The sequence below is a fragment of the Canis lupus genome, chromosome 27, assembly GCF_011100685.1.
Source record: "Canis lupus familiaris isolate Mischka breed German Shepherd chromosome 27, alternate assembly UU_Cfam_GSD_1.0, whole genome shotgun sequence".
Lineage (NCBI taxonomy): Eukaryota > Metazoa > Chordata > Mammalia > Carnivora > Canidae > Canis > Canis lupus.
In genome coordinates this window covers 14,477,851-14,499,223 of record NC_049248.1, presented here as the reverse complement: position 1 = coordinate 14,499,223, position 21,373 = coordinate 14,477,851, and the positions used below count along the sequence as shown (strand labels likewise).

At 38.4% G+C, this 21,373-nt stretch overlaps 1 protein-coding gene across 2 annotated transcripts; it reads left to right on the top strand.

Moving 5' to 3' along the window:
- The first annotated feature begins 647 nt into the window (after positions 1 to 647).
- Positions 648 to 21,001, top strand: ERP27 (endoplasmic reticulum protein 27). Of its 2 annotated transcripts, none has more exons than XM_038576889.1 (7): positions 648 to 933; positions 1,317 to 1,417; positions 3,288 to 3,425; positions 14,975 to 15,091; positions 17,640 to 17,765; positions 19,176 to 19,399; positions 20,311 to 21,001. In XM_038576889.1, exons 1-7 carry the CDS (start codon positions 840 to 842, stop codon positions 20,366 to 20,368), a joined length of 858 nt encoding a protein of 285 aa, XP_038432817.1. In that variant the 5' UTR covers positions 648 to 839; the 3' UTR covers positions 20,369 to 21,001. The 2 variants fall into 2 exon arrangements, with proteins under 2 accessions (XP_038432817.1, XP_038432819.1); XM_038576891.1 differs by having other exon boundaries at positions 665 to 933; positions 19,176 to 19,373.
- The last annotated feature ends 372 nt before the right edge of the window (positions 21,002 to 21,373 follow it).

Genomic DNA, 21,373 nt, shown 5'->3' with positions numbered 1-21,373 from the left:
ATGAATATTCAGAATCTGAGTGGTAGAAATCTGGAATTATTTTACTCTATAGTAGTACATTTGGAACTTCCTCCTGAGCTTGAGACCTATATATATCTCACTGCCTCTGGGAATCCTATCTTGGATTTCTGAGGGCACTTGTGGGCCAAATCACATACTACCCTTCTCCTGCTTATGATTTTTCAATGTAATCCTATCACCTAAAGAATAAGATCCTACACTTATTGTCAAATGCCCCCTACAATCTGGACTAAATTCAATTACTCATAATTCTCCCATACATTTGCATCTCCATGTTTGGCTCTACATGAAACTCTCTTTCCACCTTTGTTGCCTGGCAACATCCTACTTACAAAGGACTCTGCTTAAGCATCTGCTGGAGGAAGAGAACTTTCACTGAACTCCACCATTGTCTTAAATGTCCTTAAGTCTTATTCTCATAGTATCCTATGAGTTTCTCAATTTTGTATCACTTCCCATTTTGTGCTTAAATGATACATTTGTCCATTTCTCACACTAACAATCTAAGCTGGGAAAGTCTGGATCAGATCTTACTTATCTTTGTATCCCTCATGCTTAGATCAATATCTTCAGAGAACATTTCCTTTTTTTTTTTTTTAATCCAAATGAACAGACTCAACTTTCTTCTGGCTGGTTATGTTCTGGGACCTGTCATGGAATTTGGTCTTTTATCTCACATGTTGAAGGTTCCCATAGAGCCAGCTGCACAGTTCCCAGAACACTAACAACGCCACGGCCAATTAACTGGAGTGGGCTGCCCTGAACCAGCACCCCAAAATACAAAGTCCAGGGCTCGGAGAAGGAGCAGGAAAAGAACAATGGAAGCTGACCAATCCAGACTCTTGTTTCTATTATTTCTTTTCACATGGCGACTATCTCCAGAAGTTGCTGCAGACGTTCAGGAATCGTCAGGTAAAAGAAAAAAGCACTTGGGTGATTGTACTGTGAAATTGTTGTTAGGGAAGGGGATGGGAACATGGCAGTGCTCTGGATAATTTTCCTCCAAATGGAGAATATTTTCCAGGAAATGGAAAAAATATAAAGACCCATGTTGCCTAGTAGAGAAAAGAAAAGTCTAGCATTGTCCTTCAGAGAGAAACCATAAGGTGGAGTCATCCACCATATGTCAGTAAAACAATAAGGCCTTGGAATGATGATGGTACCTCTAGAGACTATGGTTTCTTTAGCCATAGTAGAGAGAGAAAAAGTATACATGCCCTCAGCATTTAGAACTGCTGCTTCTCCATTTGATACCCCGATGCCTTCTGCTTCTCTCTTTCTCTCTCTCTCTCTAGATGGTTCTGGTGCTTCCCAGAAACCCGTGATGCTCACAGATGTCCAAGCTACCATGGAATTCATTGCTGTTGCTGAGGTGGCTGTTATAGGTTTCTTTCAGGTTTGTCTAGATACCCTGTTTCTGTTCCCCTAAAGAACCATTAACATTCCAGCCCAGAGCAGCCATGACAGTCACCTACTGGCCAGATGACACTGTATTTAAGTCAAGGAGCACAGAGTCTGCTTTCAGTTTATTAATCAAGACATATCAATTTCAAGACATTCCAAGTCTCTGAATTATGTCTTTCTTTTTTTTTAATTTTTATTTATTTATGATAGTCACAGAGAGAGAGAGAGAGAGAGAGAGGCAGAGACACAGGCAGAGGGAGAAGCAGGCTCCATGCACCAAGAGCCCGACATGGGATTTGATCCCGGGTCTCCAGGATTGCGCCCTGGGCCAAAGGCAGGCACCAAACCACTGCGCCACCCAGGGATCCCTGAATTATGTCTTTCTGATCCTTGCTTCAAGAGTTCTGAGTCTCCTCATCTATGAGTGCTTTGAATTTTAAGTCAGTATCCAGATTGCTGGGGCAGGAGCCAGAGTAAGCCCAACTTCTATCATCCAGGCAACACAGTAGCCAATAGTTCATCTCTATCTAAAGCCTTACGGTGCAGGAAGTCCCTTATTCTGTTTTCTCTCTGTTCTGAAATGTTGAAAAGGATGACCATTTGAATATTGAAGGTGTTAACCTCCACCTTCCAGATTTGCTGCCTGGCTAATGAAAGCAGCCACCATAAAAGGGCACCATTCCAGCATTTTTATCTTTCTTTGAAGGTGATGTCAGGTTATTCTCACAGATCAAGCCCCTACTCTAATCGCAGACCTTCCTATTTCCATTAATTAGTTACAACTCATCATCACCCAGTTGATTCTGTGAACATAGCTGGAAATGGCTACAATGAGATGCGAGTGGGGAAGGAAGACAAGGGAGCACGTTTCTCAGTGATGAAAGAAATCTGAGCTGGAGACCAAAACAGCCATCTCAGAAAGGCAGGGAGAGGCAAGAAAGCGGGAATGGAGGAATTTGCAATAAGTTAAGCAGCCACCAGATGCCGTCTGTCATTTGATCCATGAGTAATTCCCCTCTAAGGAGAATTAAAAAGGGGGAAGCAGAGATTAGCAATTGTTTGTAGCCTCAAATGAACTCCACACACTCTTCCAATGAACAAGATACGAGCTCCCTCTGCTTGACCCCAGAGACAAGGCTAGTCAGCTGCTTTTCTTTTTGCACATTGTTCCTTCTAGCCCAGAAAGATGTCAGAAGAGAATATGCTCCCTCCAGTTGATCGCCTGGAGCCTCTCTGGGCAAAGGTCCTGTGACAGCTGGGGAAATGATGCCTGCTTGCTGCAGAAGGACTGGAATCATTACTTATATGTGGCTTCCCTTCTCCTTCCTGCAGGCCTGGGTTCTAGAGTTGGAACAACACAAGAACAGTTTCTTCATGGGCAATACTTTAGACTTAATGCAGGGAAGAAGACTGTTCTTCGTCCTGCACAAACCTTTGTTAATAAAACTTCTAAGCTTCTAATTTAATTTCCTTTATTCTTCTGTTTTTTCTTTTTTGGCACTTTGGCAGCACCTATTTCCAAAACATTTGCCTCCTCGGGTAGGTCAGTAACAGTGCAGCCAAACTCTGCAGGCCTCTATGATTTTGAGGCCCCTCTGTTAATAAACTGCAAGTTTTATGAGAAGGCCAGACAGGAGTTTCAAGCTTAGCCACAATTTTGTAGTTACCTATTAGCCCACCCAGCCTGGAAAATTCAACAATGCTGCAGGTTTAGGCTACATTCTTAGAATGTTGTTTCACCCAGTACTAAATCAAGTCTATGATTTTTTCATGAGTAAGCATATTTCTATCTCCTATTCTGTTGATGTGTCTCATCTCCAACATAGTCTCTGTGGGTTTTTTTTTTTTCCTCTTGTCTTTAGGATTTAGAAATACCAGCAGTGTCCCTATTCCATAGCATGGTGCAAAAATTCCAAGATGTGTCATTTGGAATCAGCACGGATTCTGAGGTTCTGGGCCACTACAACATCACTGGGAACACCATTTCTCTCTTTCGCCTGGTAAGTCGGGTGGACTGCTTGAGGCTTCTTCCGGTTGGTTATGGATTTACAAACTTCTAAGACTAGAAAGGGCTCTATGCCTTTAATACAAATGATGGTGCCAGGGACCAAGGAGTCAAAGACAATGATGACAAGAATGGCAGTTCAGCTCAAGCTTCCCAAACAGGTGCTGTCACGGGATGGAAAGAGGATCGGACTGAGAGTCAAGAGGTAGAATTGTAGAACTGCTTTGTCATTGGGCCAGTCATGTGACTTGAGCAAATCACTTGACATTTTTTTTAGCTTCAATTCCTTCTGCTATAAAATAAAAGAGTTTGTGTCATCTCTAAGGTCATTTTGAGCTCCAAAATGTTATATAAAATGTTCTATATCCTTGGGAGTTCGCTTACATTTACCAAACATGTATGAAACAACTACTGTGTCCTCTGCAAGATATGATAATAAAAACATGTTAAGTAGGGCCTCTGCTCTCATAGATCTTAAAATATAGTAGAGAATATAAATATAATTTACAAGTATCTAGAATGCAAAAAGCATCACTATGGATAAAGTATTATGATGATTAAGAGGATAAATGCAATGTAGGAGTTTTGGCAAAAAAAAAAATGATTAAGGATACAACTGAGCTGGTATTTAAGGGATAGATAAAATTTGGACAACGTAGAGGAGAATTCATGTCCAGGGTGGGAGGAATATCAAATTTCGGAAACAGTGATCAAGCAAGCCAATTTGACTGGATCTCAGGGCACATGTTTAGAGAAAATAAATATAAGATAGAGAAGTTTGATTGAAACCATATCATGGAAAAATTTGAATGCCAGGTTAGTGGGTTTGCACTTAAGTTGGTTGGCACTGCAATGCACTTAAAGCCCTTAGATCAGGGGAGTAACAGGAACAGGAATGTGTTTTTAGCAAGATTATTTTGGCAGTGATGGCTAGGATGGATTGTTAAGCAAAAACACAAGAGTAGAGAGGACTTTTGTTAGGTTGACATAACCAATCATATTGCAGAGAGGAGTCTGCAATAGAGAAGTGGTAAAAGAAAGTGAAGAAAAGGCAGGTCTTGCTAATGATTAAATATAAAAATTCTGGAGAGGAGACAAAGTTTAAAGCCAGGGTATGTAGGGATAGTGAGGGCATATACAAAAATAGTGATTTCTGATGCTTTAGTTAGTTGTTGTTGAGTTCGTATTGTTGATGGAATATCAAGATAAAGATGTATAGAATCTACTGAAAATGCAAATTTGGGGCAAAAGATAAATGTCCTTCCCCCTCTAGTCTCCAACCTACATATTTCACTTCTCATCCAAATCCCTTTTAAATGTATTTTATATCCATGTCTCCAATTTTCTTCAAGTTCTTAAATATTCTGCTATCTGATCCATGCTCCACACTCCATTAAAACTGCTTTCATCCAGGTCAGCATGGCTTCCATATTTCCCAACCCAGTGAACACTCTTGAGGTCTTATTTAAGTGAACATCTATGCCATATTTTTGTTTTATTTTTATTACATTTTTTAAAAATTTAAAGTCAATTTGCCAATATATAGTATAACACCTAGTGCTCATTCCATCAAGTGCCCCCTCAGTGCCTGTCACCCAGTCACCTCATACCCCCACCTACCTCCCCTTCCACTACCTTTTATTCATTTTCCAGAGTTAGGAGTCTCCATGTTTTGTCACTATCTCTAATTTTCCCCCTCATTTTCTTTCCTTTCCCCCATAATCCCTTTCACTATTTTTTATATTCCCCGTATGAGTGAAACCATATAATGATTGTCCTTCTCTGATTGACTTATCTTCACTCAGCATAATACTCTCCAGTTCCATCCACGTCAAAGCAAATGATGGGTATTCATCATTTCTGATGGCTGAGGAATATTCCATTGTATACATAGACCACATCTTCTTTATCCATTCATCTTTCGATGGACACTGACCGAGGCTCCTTCTACAGTGTGGCTATTGTAGACATTGCTGCCATAAACATTGGATGCAAGTGTCTTGGCTTTTCACTAACCTGTATCTTTAGGGTAAATCCCCAGTAGTGCAAATGCTGGGTCATAGGGTGGCTCTATTTTTAACTCTTTGAGGAACCTCCACACAGTTTTCCAGAGTGGCTGTACCAGTTCACATGCCATATTTGACATTGTTGACTATCTCTTTAACACTATTTCTTTCCTTAATTCCTAGGGGCCTTCTTCTATTCCTGTTCTTCTTTTCTTAATCTATTTGAGACCTTCTCTGTCTCCATCTACACTGCTTCCTGATCCCAATGCTCTTCCCAACCTGAGCATAGAATTCACATTCTGTATAAGTAGACACTGTTTTGTTCACTACTTTGATTATAGAGCCTAAAAAAATGTCAGTAATGGAGCAGATGCCCATTAAGTATTTATTGAATGAATGTGTTTTCCTTAGGTAATACAATTTTTTTGTTTGTTTGTTTGGCTATCATGTGCCTGCTGAGGATCTGAAATGTTTCATCTCTAGCCTGGACTTCTCTCATGATTAAAATGCATTTGGAGGGGATCCCTGGGTGGCTCAGCGGTTTGGCGCCTGCCTTTGGCCCAGGGCGCAATCCTGGAGACCCGGGATCGAATCCCACGTCGGGCTCCCGGGGCATGGAGCCTGCTTCTCCCTCTGCCTGTGTCTCTGCCTCTCTCTCTCTCTCTCTCTCTCTCTCTGTGACTATCATAAATAAATAAAAAAATTTTAAAAAAATAAAAAATAAATAAAATGCATTTGGATACCTTCATAAGCACTACAGTCTTAACATGTTCAAAACTGAATTTATCATCTGCACCTGCTATGTTATGCTCTTTCCTCTAAAACACGTTTATTGAATGGCTATGTTCATTTAGTCTAAGTTTTGCCAATTAAACCTCAACACTGATTGAATCTATATTCCCCTTCACTCTTTTTACTTCATTCCTCATTTAGGCTCCTAGCTTCTTTGGCATAAACAATTTTAATAGCTTCTTAATTTGTCTCCCTTTGCTACTTCATGCCCAGTTTCTAGATTGGTATCACAATGATGTATTTAAAATGGAAAGTTGACCATCACACTCCCTTCTTAAAAACTCTTCAATATTCCCCATTTCTTTTAAGATAAAAACCAAGATGTTTAATATTACATCTAGTCTTCAATGACCTGGCTGCTACCTGCTTCTCTAGTTCCTTTTCTAGCACATTCCCACCATCGGCTTTACTCTCTCACTACCCAGATATACACAGTGCGATGATACAATTTCATGGTTTTGTACAGTCCCCCCTGCCTTTAAAGCCACCACCCTTAAAGACCTCTGTCATTTAGCCTCACCCAGTTAACTCCTCATATTCCAGTGAATCAGTTCCAGTATTGTATCCTTCACAGAGCCTCCATGGATCTTCAAATCAGCCTTACCTATGCCTCTATACTTCCATAGCTCTAGTTACATTTACCACTTTATAGCACATGTCATGTATCTCTGTGTCTGTTTCACTTAACAGTCCATTAAGACCATGAGCTATTCAAGGGCAGGAACCATGACTTATATGCATTTGCAGTCCAAAGCTCTAAGGTATGCCTCTGGTCACAAAGACACTCAGAAGTGCTTGAGAAACTGACTCACCCCCAAAAGTAACTCTGAGTCCCTTCAAAAATGCTTTACCCACCTGGACAGTAGTTGCAGGTTTGTATTTTCACCATAGTAAAATAGGTTTCAATCAAACTCTTCTGTGACAAGCTTTGGAAGAAAGATATGGAAGATTGGGCTAATCATGTGACTGTTGAACCACTAGTGGCAAACCTTCAGTAGAAGAATTCTTTTTTTTTAAATAAATGTATATTAGAGATATCTTTTTTTACGATTTATTTATTTATTTATGATAGACATAGAGAGAGAGAGGCAGAGACACAGGAGGAGGGAGAAGCAGGCTCCATGTAGGAGCCTGATGTGGGACTGGATCCCACGTCTCTAGGATCACACCCTGAGCTGCAGGCGGCGCTAAACCGCTATGCCACCGGGGCTGCCCCAGTAGAAAAATTCTAATCAGCTACTTGTCCACAAGTACCTCAAGACCTGATTTAACACTCTCAACACTAAAAAATATTTTAAATGTAATAAATAAATAAATAAATAAATAAATAAATAAATAAATAAATAAATAAATAAATAAGTCGTAGTGCTCCCAAGATACATATTGGGGAAGAAAAACTAGTGTTGTTGCTTCCAGTGTGTCTACAGGCTCTATGACCTCTAATGGATGCATTAGGCTTGCTTACAATTTATTCTTTATAAAGCCCTGTTGAGACTTCCCAGAGCTGTTTGCGGTTCTTTAGCATCTTTTTTTTTGTTTACCACTAGTGGCAGACCTACTCTGAAAAAAAAAAAAAAAAAAAAAAAAAAAAGACCTACTCTGAATGAACTCCTGGGAACCCTGGATGAGATTATTGATGTACCATACCAAAAACAAACACATGGGTTCCTGCCCTACTCTGTTAGCAGGTCTCACAGAGGTTCAACTTACACCCATGCCAGCTTTTAAATAAACATATTTCTCTCAGTTAATACTTTCAAAGGCTTAGCCCTATATTTTAATAGAATTATTTAGGAGTTCGGAATGCCTTTTTCTTTTTCTTTAAAGAACATCATCCAAGACTATTCTTTTTTAAATTTGGAAATGTGAACCTGTTGCGAAATTTTGGGTATCTACCCTCATCTTAAATGTATAGTTCATTCTGTTTGCTTGTTTGTTTGGTTGTTTGTTTTTAGTGCCTAATTTATGATAGACACTGTTAAGTGTTTTCCGTGTTCTACCATTTAATTCTCACAAGAATCTGATGAAATAATGCTTATTATCAGTGAGAACACTACAGCTCCATATTCTATAGTTTCACAACTATAGAATAACCGATGTCTGCTTCACACACATTGCTGTCTCTAAAACATTCCATTTTTATATTACTACAGTGACTTTCTAAATTACTTAACCCTGCAAAAATCTTTGTTTTTACTCCTAGATTCCATCTACTCTAATGCCTTCATTCTCAAGCCTACTTATTTTAACCTTTTAAAACATTTATCTATCCCCCTGGCACTACTTAATCAAACCCTAGGATTATTACTCAAGATTTAATCGTATTTTGGCAAAGAAATCTCAGAATTTAGACCCAGAGAATTTTCTATTGTAAGAACATATTTAGAGATAAGCTGGAATAATAAGTGGAGAAATAGCAAGTCTGTAATGAGTTGACATTACTGGATGGAGGCTTTGAAATGCTGGCGCAACAAGAAGCCAGCAAATGCTGTATTCATGGAGCACATCTCCCTCCAAAAATAGTGCAGGCCAACTATATAAATGTGATGAGGATGAATTTAAGTAAGTGAAACAATAAGTTGTATATGACAACCTGTTTGGTGTGTATGACAGCTTGTCTTTTTTGAGTGTGACTGCAAGGAGACCCTCTACACTCTCTGACAGCACTCTTGTTGTTTCCCTAATGGAGATATAATCCTAGGTTGAATAAACCATAAGCCTGTTCTAAAATGGAATTTCAGATATTATTTGAATGTTTGTCCTGCTTTGGTTTTCCTCAATCATCTCTATTTTAAGAAATATAATTAGCCTAACTTTGACCCAGTAGGACAGTAATGGAAACACAGTGAAGGCATTCTTTCATTCCTTGGACAGTTGTGTGCTGGGTTCCTATTATAAGGAATGCACCTTACCAAACAAAGAGAATCAAAAGGAACTAGTGCATAAAAATAAACTAATAAATGCAAGAAGGGAGATATGTCAAATTATTAGGTATTTTTTCTAAAGTATATATTTACCAAATATATGGCAAGCTAGGGAGTTTATAAAAACAAACCCAGGGACATGAGGATATTTGTTTAACAAATGAGTTCTCAGGGCTAGTCAGGACATTTAATACTGTAACTGTGGGGTAAACTAAGACAACTTTAATACGCTTTATGAAAAACTGGGTTCTTAATTAGAGAGACACATAGGAATTCAAAGAAATATTGCTGAAGTCTTAATCTATAGGGAAAAACTAATCTGTTGGTATAAAAAATCATAAAACAAAATCATCCACTTCAAATACTCTTGGTAAGACTCAAAATTATATTGTAAGGTGGCAATCCTGGTTTACTGTTTCTGTTTCTGTTTTTCTTCTGGTGCCTTTTTTGGGGGGGAGAAAAATGATATGATATCTCGAGTAAAATTCTTTCCAAAAACTGGAAAAATATATATAAAAAAAAATTTTCCCCAACTCTTGGTTTCAGGGTTATTTTCTGCCCAGTGCATTATGCAAATAATTCCCTTTACAGAAGGGAGATTTCCTGTTCAAATATTTCCAGGAATGCTACATATGAATGTTCCAGAGTTTATTAGTTCAAGAAATAGTGAACCAATCCACCATGTTTCGTTAAAAGAAGCACTACAAACTGGAGAGACTTCAGGAGAGTGGTTTTTATTAAAACTCTTTGCTACTTAGAGAATGTTATCACCACTTAACATCCTCTGCCTCCAACATACTGCATTCCTTAAGTCCAGAAACACCTGGAGTAACTGGGCTTCCTGTTCTCCCTGTTCTGGGAAATGGTGAGGGACTGCCTGGAAGAGCAGAGAGGGAGGGGCTCCTGGCCACAGCACATCTCTGTTAGCTGAGGCGCGGCCACCAGGCCTGCAAGTTCCTAGACAAATAATCAGGAAGTATTTAGACACATGAAATATTAAAAGGGCCCCAGTTGTGATTATAATACTGATGATTTTGATGTTTGCAATTAGCAAAGCCTTAAGTGTGGAGGAGACATGCCAGCTGGCAAAGCATTCTTTAAGCAACAGCAAAGAGCCTGTGTGCTCATTTTCTTTTTCTCCTGACTCTTACTGACTTGGAGAGGTGGGTGGGAGGGGCCCAGTAAGAACTCCCCTCTAGAAAGACTTTTTCTCTTGCTTTGATATTTCTGCCTCAAGCCTTCTGCTCAGAATTTGTGAATATTGAAACAACTAAATATAAAAAGGGAGTTCACAGTTTAAAATATCCTATGGTTTTGACGATTTTTTTCGAAATTCTTATTTTGAAATACATTTTTTGTACCTCTGCATGTATCTGTTTTATAAATTTGAGTTGTGAAAAACAGTCATAAAATAAAGTGATTAAATTGCTATCTGAAGGAATGTCAGGCATTCCTGTGCCTCAGCGCCTAACATACTGCAGGCACTCAAAAAATAATTCATTTGCAAAGGTATTAGAAGAGAATGACTAGGCATATCTAGAATTAACAATATTAACCATAGAGAACCATGGGCTTCTTAAAGGTGCATATTGCTTTCAACTAACCCAATGGGAGACCACCTTGAAAAAAAAGAGGAGAAAAATAGGCAATGGGAGTCACCATGGAAATGACAATAATGAACAATCTTAGATTCCTACTGTTTAGAGACTTTATCTTTGCCTGAATTCCCTCCTGCACAAACTACAATGAGACATAACTCTGACTTTGCTGGGTATACTGGGAAAAAGTATCCAGGGGTCAAAAAGATGGTTCTGATCCAGGGCAAGATTGGATTGGGTAGGACCTCTATGAGATAGCAAATGTAAGGTAAAGGGGTTGAGATGTCCAAGGGGTAGCGGCCCAAGCATCTCAAAAGTGATTCGAAGATTCAAGGTATTTAAGGAAACGTAACCCTTCAGGAGCTAGCATTTGTCTGTAGGCATAGTTGCCATGGGTGTTAGAAGCGTTATCTTGTGCCTCTATGGGCATGAGTAGATTGGGGGAGGGGGATGGAAAACCCTGGGACAATGATTGACAGTATGAAGTCCTATCTTGTAATATATCTGAGTATGGTGGAAAGACAGCTTTAAAATGCAAATATGGGAAGCTGGACTAGGTAACTAGATAGCCCTTCTGTCAAAAATAATTTATTTTAAAAGCCAGGTGAGCAGAAAAGGGGTGGAGGGGTGGGGCTTGGAGAAGTAGTAAAAGAGGAAGAAATTTCTAGACTAAGATCTAGAGGAAGAAGAAAATCCAAAAAGAAAACCCTTCATTGGGACTGTTTTTTGTCTGAGGGGCTTTTCCTGCCAGTTCTTGAAGTCAAGAGGCTGAGAAGTTTATTATCTTTTTTGAGATCCTCAAGGAGCCAGAAAAGTAAATGTTGAAATCCAGGGCCCAGAAGCAGAAGTACAAAGTAGATTTAGTAAAACACCCTTTGCCCCACTTTGACCCTAAAGAGCAGTACCCTAAAAACAAGGATGTACAATAAGTATATCAGCCCTCCCAAAGGCTGCAACAGATTTAAATCATTTCAGTCCCTGAAATGGGATTAAGATGATCCTATGTGGATATATAAGTATATATACACCCATGCATACATGCATACAAACACACATGTACCTCTACACATACTTAATTACACTCATGTATCATTTATATAATCTACCCTTAGCCATGCCATAATATAATAGCTGAAACTCAAAGAAAAAGAGAACAATTTTAAATCAGAGAAGAGATTTCCCTCAAAGTAATCTCAAAGGGCTAATACTAAGTTTCACAGATGACTTCTCAGTGACTCTCTACAGACTGGAATGTTACATATAAAGAATTATGTCCTGTAAAAACTGAAAGAAAATAACAGTAACCTTAGGATTCTACCTCCAGCAAAAATAGCCTTCAAAAATAAAGCTGAAATAAAGATATTTTAAGCAACCAAACTGAGAGACTATGTCACCCAACAGGTCTTACTCATACTAAAATGTGTTCTCTGGGCAGAGGGCAAAACATCCCAGATGGAAGCTCATAAGTGCAGGAAGAAATGAAAAGAAACTAAAATTGTATAAATGTGAATGTATATTGACTATATATCAATAATATCTTGTGAAATTTAGAATTAAAATACACAATAATGATCACCTGTAAGTCTTCAGTGTGGGGTCAAGGAATAGAGTTGGAAAGAGGAAAACTAATGCCTGCATTATCCAAGAAGAGACAAAACTGCCAGACTAAGTTAGATTTGGATAACTAAAGGAATGCATGGTGTATAATGCATGCTTGGTAATCCTCAAGAGAGTGATTATAGCACATGTAACTTCTAAGCCAATCAAGGGAAGGAAGGAATAATATAAAGTGCTCAATCAATCGAAAGTAATCCCAAAATGAAAGAAAGTGGGATTTGGAACAGTCAGAACCAGTAACAAGTGCAATGCATATGGGATTAACTGTATTCATGATTACTTTATATTATATTATATTATATAAAAATACATTACATTATATAAAAATAATATAGCAGACAAAAATAGCAGACTATATTAAAAAAATACAACTCTGTGCTTTTTTACCAAAGACGTCATTTTAAAACATAAGGGATATATGTAATGTATAAATATAGGTTAAAAGTAAAAGGACATACTCTATGATCCAGCAATTGTACTACTAGGTATACACACAAAGGATGCAAAACTACAGACTTGAAGGAGTACATGCACCCTGATGTTTATAGCAGCATTATCAACCATAGCCATATGGAGAGAGCCTAAATGTCCATGGACTGATGAATGAATAAAGGAGATGTGATACACACACACACACACACACACACACACACACACCATGGAATATTACTCAGCCTCAAAAAGAATGAAATCTTGTCATTTGCAATGACGTGGATGGAGCTAAATATATTATGCTAAGCAAAATAAGTCAGACAGAGAAAGACAAACCATATGACTTCACTATTTGTGGAATTTAGGAAACAAAACATATGAACATATGGGAAGGAAGAAAAAGGAGGGGAAAAAAGAGAAAGAGAGAGGGAAACAAACCATTAGAGAGTCTTAGTGATAGAGAACAAACAGAGGGTTGGTGGAGGGAGATGGGTGGGGAATGGGCTAAATAGGTGATGGGTGTTAAGGAGGCCACTTGTGATGAGCCCTGGATATTATATGTGAGTGATGAATCACTAAATTCTACTCCTGAAACATATATTGCACTGTATGTTAACCAAAAATTAAATAAAAAATTTTTAAAGAAGGAATTCCTACCTAAAGAAAAAAAAGTAAATGGATAGAGCTATACCATACAAATACTTCCAAAAGAAAGCTGATTCAGGCATATTAATGTCAGACAAAGTCGTCTTTTAGGCAACAAGAATACCTAGAGATAAAGAATGATGTTTCATGGGACTCTGAGCCTTTGGCTCAGGGCGTGATCCGGGGGTCCTGGGACTGAGTCCCACACCGGGCTCCCCGCAGGGAGCCTGCTTCTCTCTCTACCTATTTCTCTGCCTCTCTCTGTGTGTGTGTCTCTCATGAATAAATAAAATCTTTAAAAAAATAAATAAGTAAAGGAATGATGTTTCATAATGATACATGTTTCAACTTGGCCAGATATGTAACAATTCTAAATTCGCATTCATCTAATACATGGCCTGAGAATATATAAGCAGAAACTGACAGAATTGTAAGAAAAAATGATTAAATTCACAATCATGGTGGGAGATTTTAATACTACTCTCTTGGTAGAATAAATTGGTTAAACAAATCAGTAAATATAGAAAATCTGAACTACGAAATTAACCAAGTGAGCTGTTAGTATATTCAGAATACTGTATTTGAAAACTGCAGAATATACATGATTTAAAGGACATATATAGCATATATAGAAGTTGACAAATGATATAATAAAATGTAGAAATTAAGCTAGAATAACAAGATTAAATTTAAAAAAGCACACTTCTAAATAGCCAATAGGTTAGAGAAGAAATAAGAACAGAAATTGGAAAACATTTTGGACTAAATGATAATGAAATCTACATATAAAATTTATGGATGCATTTATAGCCCTGAAAGGGGGAAATGCATAGATTTTAACATATATTTTAGAAAAGGATAACAATAAAAATCAAGAATCTAAGCATTCATTACAAAGTGAAAAAAACTGAATTTTATATTCTCCATTTCATGCTTTTCTCTATATGTATCATTTCACATTAAAGGGTACATATATACACACATAAATCTGATTATGTAAATGATCCTCTTGCCTTCAGGTTAGAGTTTTATCTATTTACTTCAGCTTCAAGGTCCTTTGGAAGTTTGCCCCAGCCTACCCCACTAACCTGTCTCTCTCCTACTCACACTTAACATCTACTGTTATAGTCATAGCAAACTAAATGCAGCTACCAGAACATGACATCTCTCATCTTTTTGCCTTTTGCAAATACTGTTGTTGTTGTTTTTTTTTTTTTATAATTCCCTCCCCATCCTCATTCACTTGACCAAGTTCTAGCTACTTTTCAAGAGTTGCTTCTTCCTGGAAGCTTTCCTGCTCTTCCTTTAGGTGGTATATGGGCCTGTGATTCCTCAGTGATGACATTTCTGTTAACTTCTTTGTATCCCACTGGACAGTGTGTTCCTCGAAAGCAGAGAATATTTCCTACTTACCTTTATGTCTTTTGAGCTTTAGTCAATGCCTGATATGTGGTAGATAGTCCAGAAACATTTATCAATGAATGAATAAAAACAGAATAGTGACTATTTTATCCTTTTTGTGTTACCCAGGTGGACAACAAAAAACTGGATTTAGAGAGCAAATACATTGAAAGCATTGATGCCACCAAATTAAGCCGTTTCATTGAGATCAACAGTCTCCACTTGGTGACAGAGTACAACCCTGCGGTAAACAGTAGTCCTTGTCTCCAGACCCTTAAGCCCTGTGTCAGGGAGGGTACTTGTCTCCATAGCAGAGATCCCTTCATCTAGGAATTCTAACCTTAACCATTAATAACAGCAGCTGCCATTATTGTCATTTATTTTGCTATCCTTACTACAACCCTTTAAATTTGATGTTTGTCCCTATTCAGAAAAAAAAAAAAACATAATTTAAATATCCATCAGTGGGGCTTGGGTGGTTCAGTCAGCTGAATATCCAACTCTTGGTTTCAACTCAGGTTATGATGTCATGGGTCATGGAATTGGGCCCCACATAGGGCATGGAGTCTGCTTTGGATTCTCTCTCCTTTCTCTGCCTCTCCCACTCATGATCTTTATCTCAAATAAATAAATAAATCTTAAAAAAGAAAAAAAGAAAAAAAGAAAGAGCTCTTAAATACCCATCAGATGACTGGTAAGAAAAAGAGCCAGAATGCAAGTCAAAGATGAGTGAGTCGAAAACTTCTGAGTTTTGCTGCCTGAAACCGTTCACTATAGGCAACTCGGCTGAGCCACCCTCTAAACCACACTTTTCAAACAAAATCACAATCTTAGCCGGAGTCCATTTTTTCCCCAAAAGCATTAGTGACCAATACTTTTGCAAAATACAAGGCAAGTAAATTAACAGACAAATGGGAAAAAAATTTTAAAAGGCCCACTGATCACATATTTGGATGTTACAGCTAAGCAAAATTTCTATAAAATTTTTAAAACTTCTCCCTACCTCCTTATGGACCAGTAACCAACAATTCTTGGTCTGGCTTCCCCTGCACATGCCTAGACCCTCGCAGTGATCAGCTTTCTGTCGGGATTTGTCTCCTTTTGGCGTTGCATGCTGCATGCAACCCGAGTGAAGGTGCTGATCCACCTGTTCTGATCATCTTCTAACACTCTACAGCTTCTACAAGTGCCTTCTATATGCTTTTATTTTCCCTGATGTAGATCATAAAGTGATAGAGTATTAATTTCCAGTGATTTCCTCAGGTCAGAAATGCTCTGCATTCTCTAATAACATGACTTTAGATGCACATCTTGATTTTTAGAACTCACCAAGTCATTTCACACCCATTTTCTCATTTAATCTTCACGTTGATTTTTTGAGGTAGGAGAGAGAAAAGTATTATGCCCATTTTATAGAGGAGCACATTTAAGATCCAAGTGACTTATCTGAGATCCCATATAAAGCAGGAAAGGCAGAGTAGAAGGCAGGAAGTTTACTGCTGAGGCATTCGTTCACTGTCTATTTCCATTTTGCAGGAGAAAAGAGGGTTCAGAAAAGTGGAGTAACTTCCTCAAGGCCATATGCCTAGCAATTTGAGCCTCAGAAACAGCCTTCTGCACTTGTCCCTGCTTTTTTTCATGACTAGTCTGTCTGACTGAATCTTGTGGTTTTTCCATTGCCCCACTCAGGCTTCAATAGGAAACACCCTTTTTCCTGTTGACTAAATTCCTGTCCACCTCTCACACCACGTTTGTCTTCGTGGAGTGGTGACTCCATTTCCACTCTTACAAAGATTCCAAACACATGCACCCCAGGGGTGGGTGTCAGCAGCAATAATAAAAAAGGCATCTTTCTCCTAGGCCATCATCATTCTCATGATTATGTCTATAGAGGTCAGGAGTGCATGTGGGAGCAGAAAAGGTGATCTTAGAGTCCCTATTTCATGTACCCAGGGTCCTGGAGTTCTTCAGGCTAATGAAGGCAGGGACAAGGATTGGTCTTCCTGAATTCTAGGCCTGGGCAATACCTTTTCTTACAAAATACTGACACAATTTTTAAGTTCCACATTAGTAGTGAAGGTAGATCGTACCAAGAAGAAATTAGGTAAGAATAACTTTAGAGAAGCAAGTTTAACTTTCATTGTGACCTTTCTGTTTCCCAAAAGTGATATTTTTCCCATTTGGAGACCTGCCCCCACCACTATAGTTATGTCTCACCTGCTCCTGATGCAGAGGTTTGCACCAGTGACAACAAGGAAGTGGAAACCCACAATCATGTATTAGGCTGTTTGTATACTCTTTTTTTTTTTTAAGATTTTTTATTTATTTGATGGGGGGACAGAGGCAGAGAGAGAGGACAAAAGAGTCTTAAGCAGACTCTATGCTGAGCATAGAGCTGTGTGAATCTCTTCATAAGGCTGCATGACTGTCCAACACTGGTACTGGCTTTCCCCAGAGTGAGTGATAGAAGAGACCAAGCATAAGCCACTATGTCATTTATGACTTCATCTTGGAAGTCACACTCCATCATTTCTGCAATATCCCAGTGGTTACTTGGCTCACCCTTATCTAGCGTGGGCAATAGGGATCTACACAGTTTCATGACAGCCCAAGGGTGAGACTTATTGAGGGTCAAACTGAAGGCTAGTTACCATTTATGTTATGGATGGACAGTTCTCATTCATATTTAAGCCTATTTATTTACTGTGTTGCCACTAATGGGGCTTTTTGTTTGTTTTGTTTTGTTTTGCTCCTTGTCTCTTTCATTCTACTATAAAATACTTCAATTTGCCAGACTGTGATTGGCCTATTTAATAGCATGATCCAGATTCATCTTCTACTGATGATGAACAACGCCTCTCCAGAGTATGAAGAAAGCATGTCCAGATACCAGAAGGCAGCCAAGCTCTTCCAGGGGAAAGTAAGTCTGAAATGGGAGATACTCTTTTGAATACTCAGTAGCAGGACACTAAAAACAGGGAGATGGATCCAGGGAGATTAGGTAAATAAGGAAAGTGAGTAAGGTTAAGAGATAACAAAAGGGAATAGAAGGGAAGGGTAGGAAATATCAGAAAGGGAGACAGAACATGAAGACTCCTAACTCTGGGAAACGAACTAGGGGTGGTGGATGGGGAGGAGGGCAGGGGGTGGGGGTGAATGGGTGACGAGCACTGAGGGGGGCACTTGACGGGATGAGCACTGGGTGTTATTCTGTATGTTGGCAAATTGAACACCAATAAAAAATAAATTTATTATTTAAAAAATTCTTGAAAACAAAAATAAATAAATAATTAATTAAAAATAAGATCTGAAAAAAAAGGTTAAGAGATAACAAAGTAAGAACTAGGACCTAATAAATCACATTACCCTGATTTAAAATTAAAGATGCTGTATTTTATACTATTAAAGTCCTGTATAACCATATCTTCCCTTGGCTGGAAGTGTATTCCATTTTTTTTCTACATTAAGAAGTGGAGAGAAAAATAGAGATCCAAAGATGTTGAAAATAAAAATCCCCTATTAGTCACAATTTAATTAGTCCTTGCCATAACCTCTTAAAATTTTAGACTCAGGACTTACTTATATAAAGTAATTCTCACGTACCTGGTGCCTACTAGATGTCCAATAAATATTTAGTCCTGTCCCTCTCTACTTCATGCAGCTCTGTTTGGTATCACTGAAATAATAAAACTCCAACCACTTCAACGCTACTGCATTAAACTAGACCTTTTTGATGTTGACAATTGTCTGGTAATAACATAAGCCAACTTTCGGGCGGCTATTTCCTTAACACTGGATGTTTTCAAAATTTCTGAATCTAAATGATCCCCTAACAAGAACATTATAAAGGTTTCTACTTTGAGTAGAAGGTTTGATTTAATAATATAAAATAATCGACATTTATCAAGCATTTACCATATGCCAAAAACTGTACTGGACATATTAAATGGATCCGCTCATTTAATCTTTCCGGGGAAAAGCCTATTTTGCCAATGAGAATATTGAGTCTCAGAGAGGCTGAGTAATGTGCCAAAGTCACACAGCTAGAAAGTACCAGAAACAAAATGTAAAATGTATTATCTGCTTTTAACCATTAGGCCATACTTGTTTATTTAACTAATCACTAAAGTTATTTCCAATTCTGTGTTCTTAATCTTAAATCTGATGAAAAGGGATAAAATACCAAAGCAGAGAAAAATAAGAAATTCATTATATTATATGGCACAGACCACAAGTTAATTAGTGTAAACTGCAACAATTATGAGACGTCTCTTTCTCCTCTGGACCTCAGATAGATTTTTTTTTCCCTTTCAAACCTCTCCAACTGCAGATTCTTTTTGTTCTGGTGGACAGTGGCGTGGAGGCAAATGGGAAGGTGATCTCATTTTTCAAACTAAAGAAGTCTCAACTGCCTGCTTTGGCAATTTACCGTACTGTAGATGAAGAGTGGGATACACTGCCCATGGCAGAAGTTTCTGTGGAGCATGTGCAAAACTTTTGTGATGGATTCCTAAAAGGGAAACGGCTGGTAAGTAGGAGCCTCCAGTATAACAAGTTGAGTTTTCCTCTCTATGTCCTGTTGAATAAAAATTCTTTGAGCTCTCCTGGATTTGATTAAGAACAAAAGTTAACAAGGGTATGGTAGAGAGGATCAGAATGCTTCTTAGGTAACAACAAATATCCACCATTTGCTTCGATGTGGATGGAACTGGAGGGTATTATGCTGAGTGAAATAAGTCAATCGGAGAAGGACAAACAGTGTATGTTCTCATTCATTTGGGGAATATAAATAATAGTGAAAGGGAATAGAAGGGAAGGGAGAAGAAATGAGTAGGAAATATCAGAAAGGGAGACAGAACATGGAAGACTCCTAACTCTGGGAAACGAACTAGGGGTGGTGAAAGGGGAGGAGGGCGGAGGGTGGGGGTGAATGGGTGACGGGCATTGGGGGGGGGCACTTGACGGGATGAGCACTAGGTATTATGCTATATGTTGGCAGATTGAACTCCAATAAAAAAAATAGAATGAATTTTAAAAGTATGATACTATTGTTAAAATGGCCATCAAATAATAATATGTGTCTCTTAACAATATTAGAAATGTTTAGATTGATTTCAAAGATAAAGCCTAGCAACGCTGCCCCATTGGAAGGTGGCTTTCTATAAAAATAAATTTATTATTTAAAAAAAAAGAATGCTTCTTAGGATAGAGTCGTGAGAATAAAACTACACGGGCACCTTTGGAAATGTCTTGCATATTCAAAGGAACTGAATTTGGGGTTTTACCATTCTGTTTACATTATTAATGGGAAACAAACCAAATTCCTATATATAAAAGTTCATGAAATAAAAATGAAGAATGGGTTTAGGACTTCCAGGAGTAATTAAATAGCTGTTTGCTAATCTCAGAGCTCAAAACCAAGAGTGGGTTCCAAATCTAAGTAACAGTGTCATGATGTTTTTCAGAGAGAAAACCATGAATCAGAAGAAAAAACTCCAAAGGTGGAACTCTGATTTCTCCTGATACTTCTACATACTACTAAGTATTTACATGAAATGTAAAAAGGGCAACTGAAATCTCAGAGACAGTAAACAGGATCACCAGGCCTTATACACACACACACACACACACACACACACACACACACTCACAGAGCTCTCCACTTTGTTCCTTAAAATCTCATTTACTTTCCTTATCCTTTCTTTTAAATTGTCTACACTCTTACTACCCATCCAATCTTCTATACAGTCATACTGCGTAGCCCCATACACTGCAATACACGCCGCTCAATGGAGCCTTAAAGAGAAATTCTGTGATCTCTTTGAAGGGAGAGAGGTTGTTTTGATTTGTCATTTCCTGTTGAATCTGTACATTCCACAGGACTCCCATGCAACATAATTTCTGCTCTTTTCTAGTCCTGAAGAGTTGAAACTCTACTTTCTTCACAAGCACGTGTCCCTCTCTAACTCAGTCAGGAATAAAGGGAAGGTTTGAGACACCTTTCTGGAATTGTCTTTTTGCCAGTCAAATGATGTTTCCAAGTCTCTAAACTCAGCAGAAACAGACTATGTAAAAACTATGCTTGTTTAGCGTTCCTAACTCCTATGTAAATCAACAACCACACAATAAATAAAAAGCAATAATGTTATAGGAAAAGGCTGGCATCTCTTTGCAGGCCAAACCTTTTATAAATACCCAGATGCCCAAATAAGCAGTAGGTACCTCACCCTTCAGTGCCCACTGTTTAGTGTCAGGCCACGAGCCACTAATGTGTTATTGTTAACTCTATGGGTGGGATAGGAGGTGGTAGAGACCATCTTGCATGAGGATCGGCATAAATGTGGCAATAAAAGCTAGGAATCAAATTAGGTAAAAGGTTGGGGAATAGGTAAGGAGGGGTCCACCTGGTGCTGGGGCACGCTGGGGCTAATAGGTGCAGATTACTGTAGGCGGGGTATGCAATCCAGTTTATGTGAAACAGAGGGAGTTTGGTAAAGTGTCTCTGGCCCCTAGACTGTTACTGTCAAC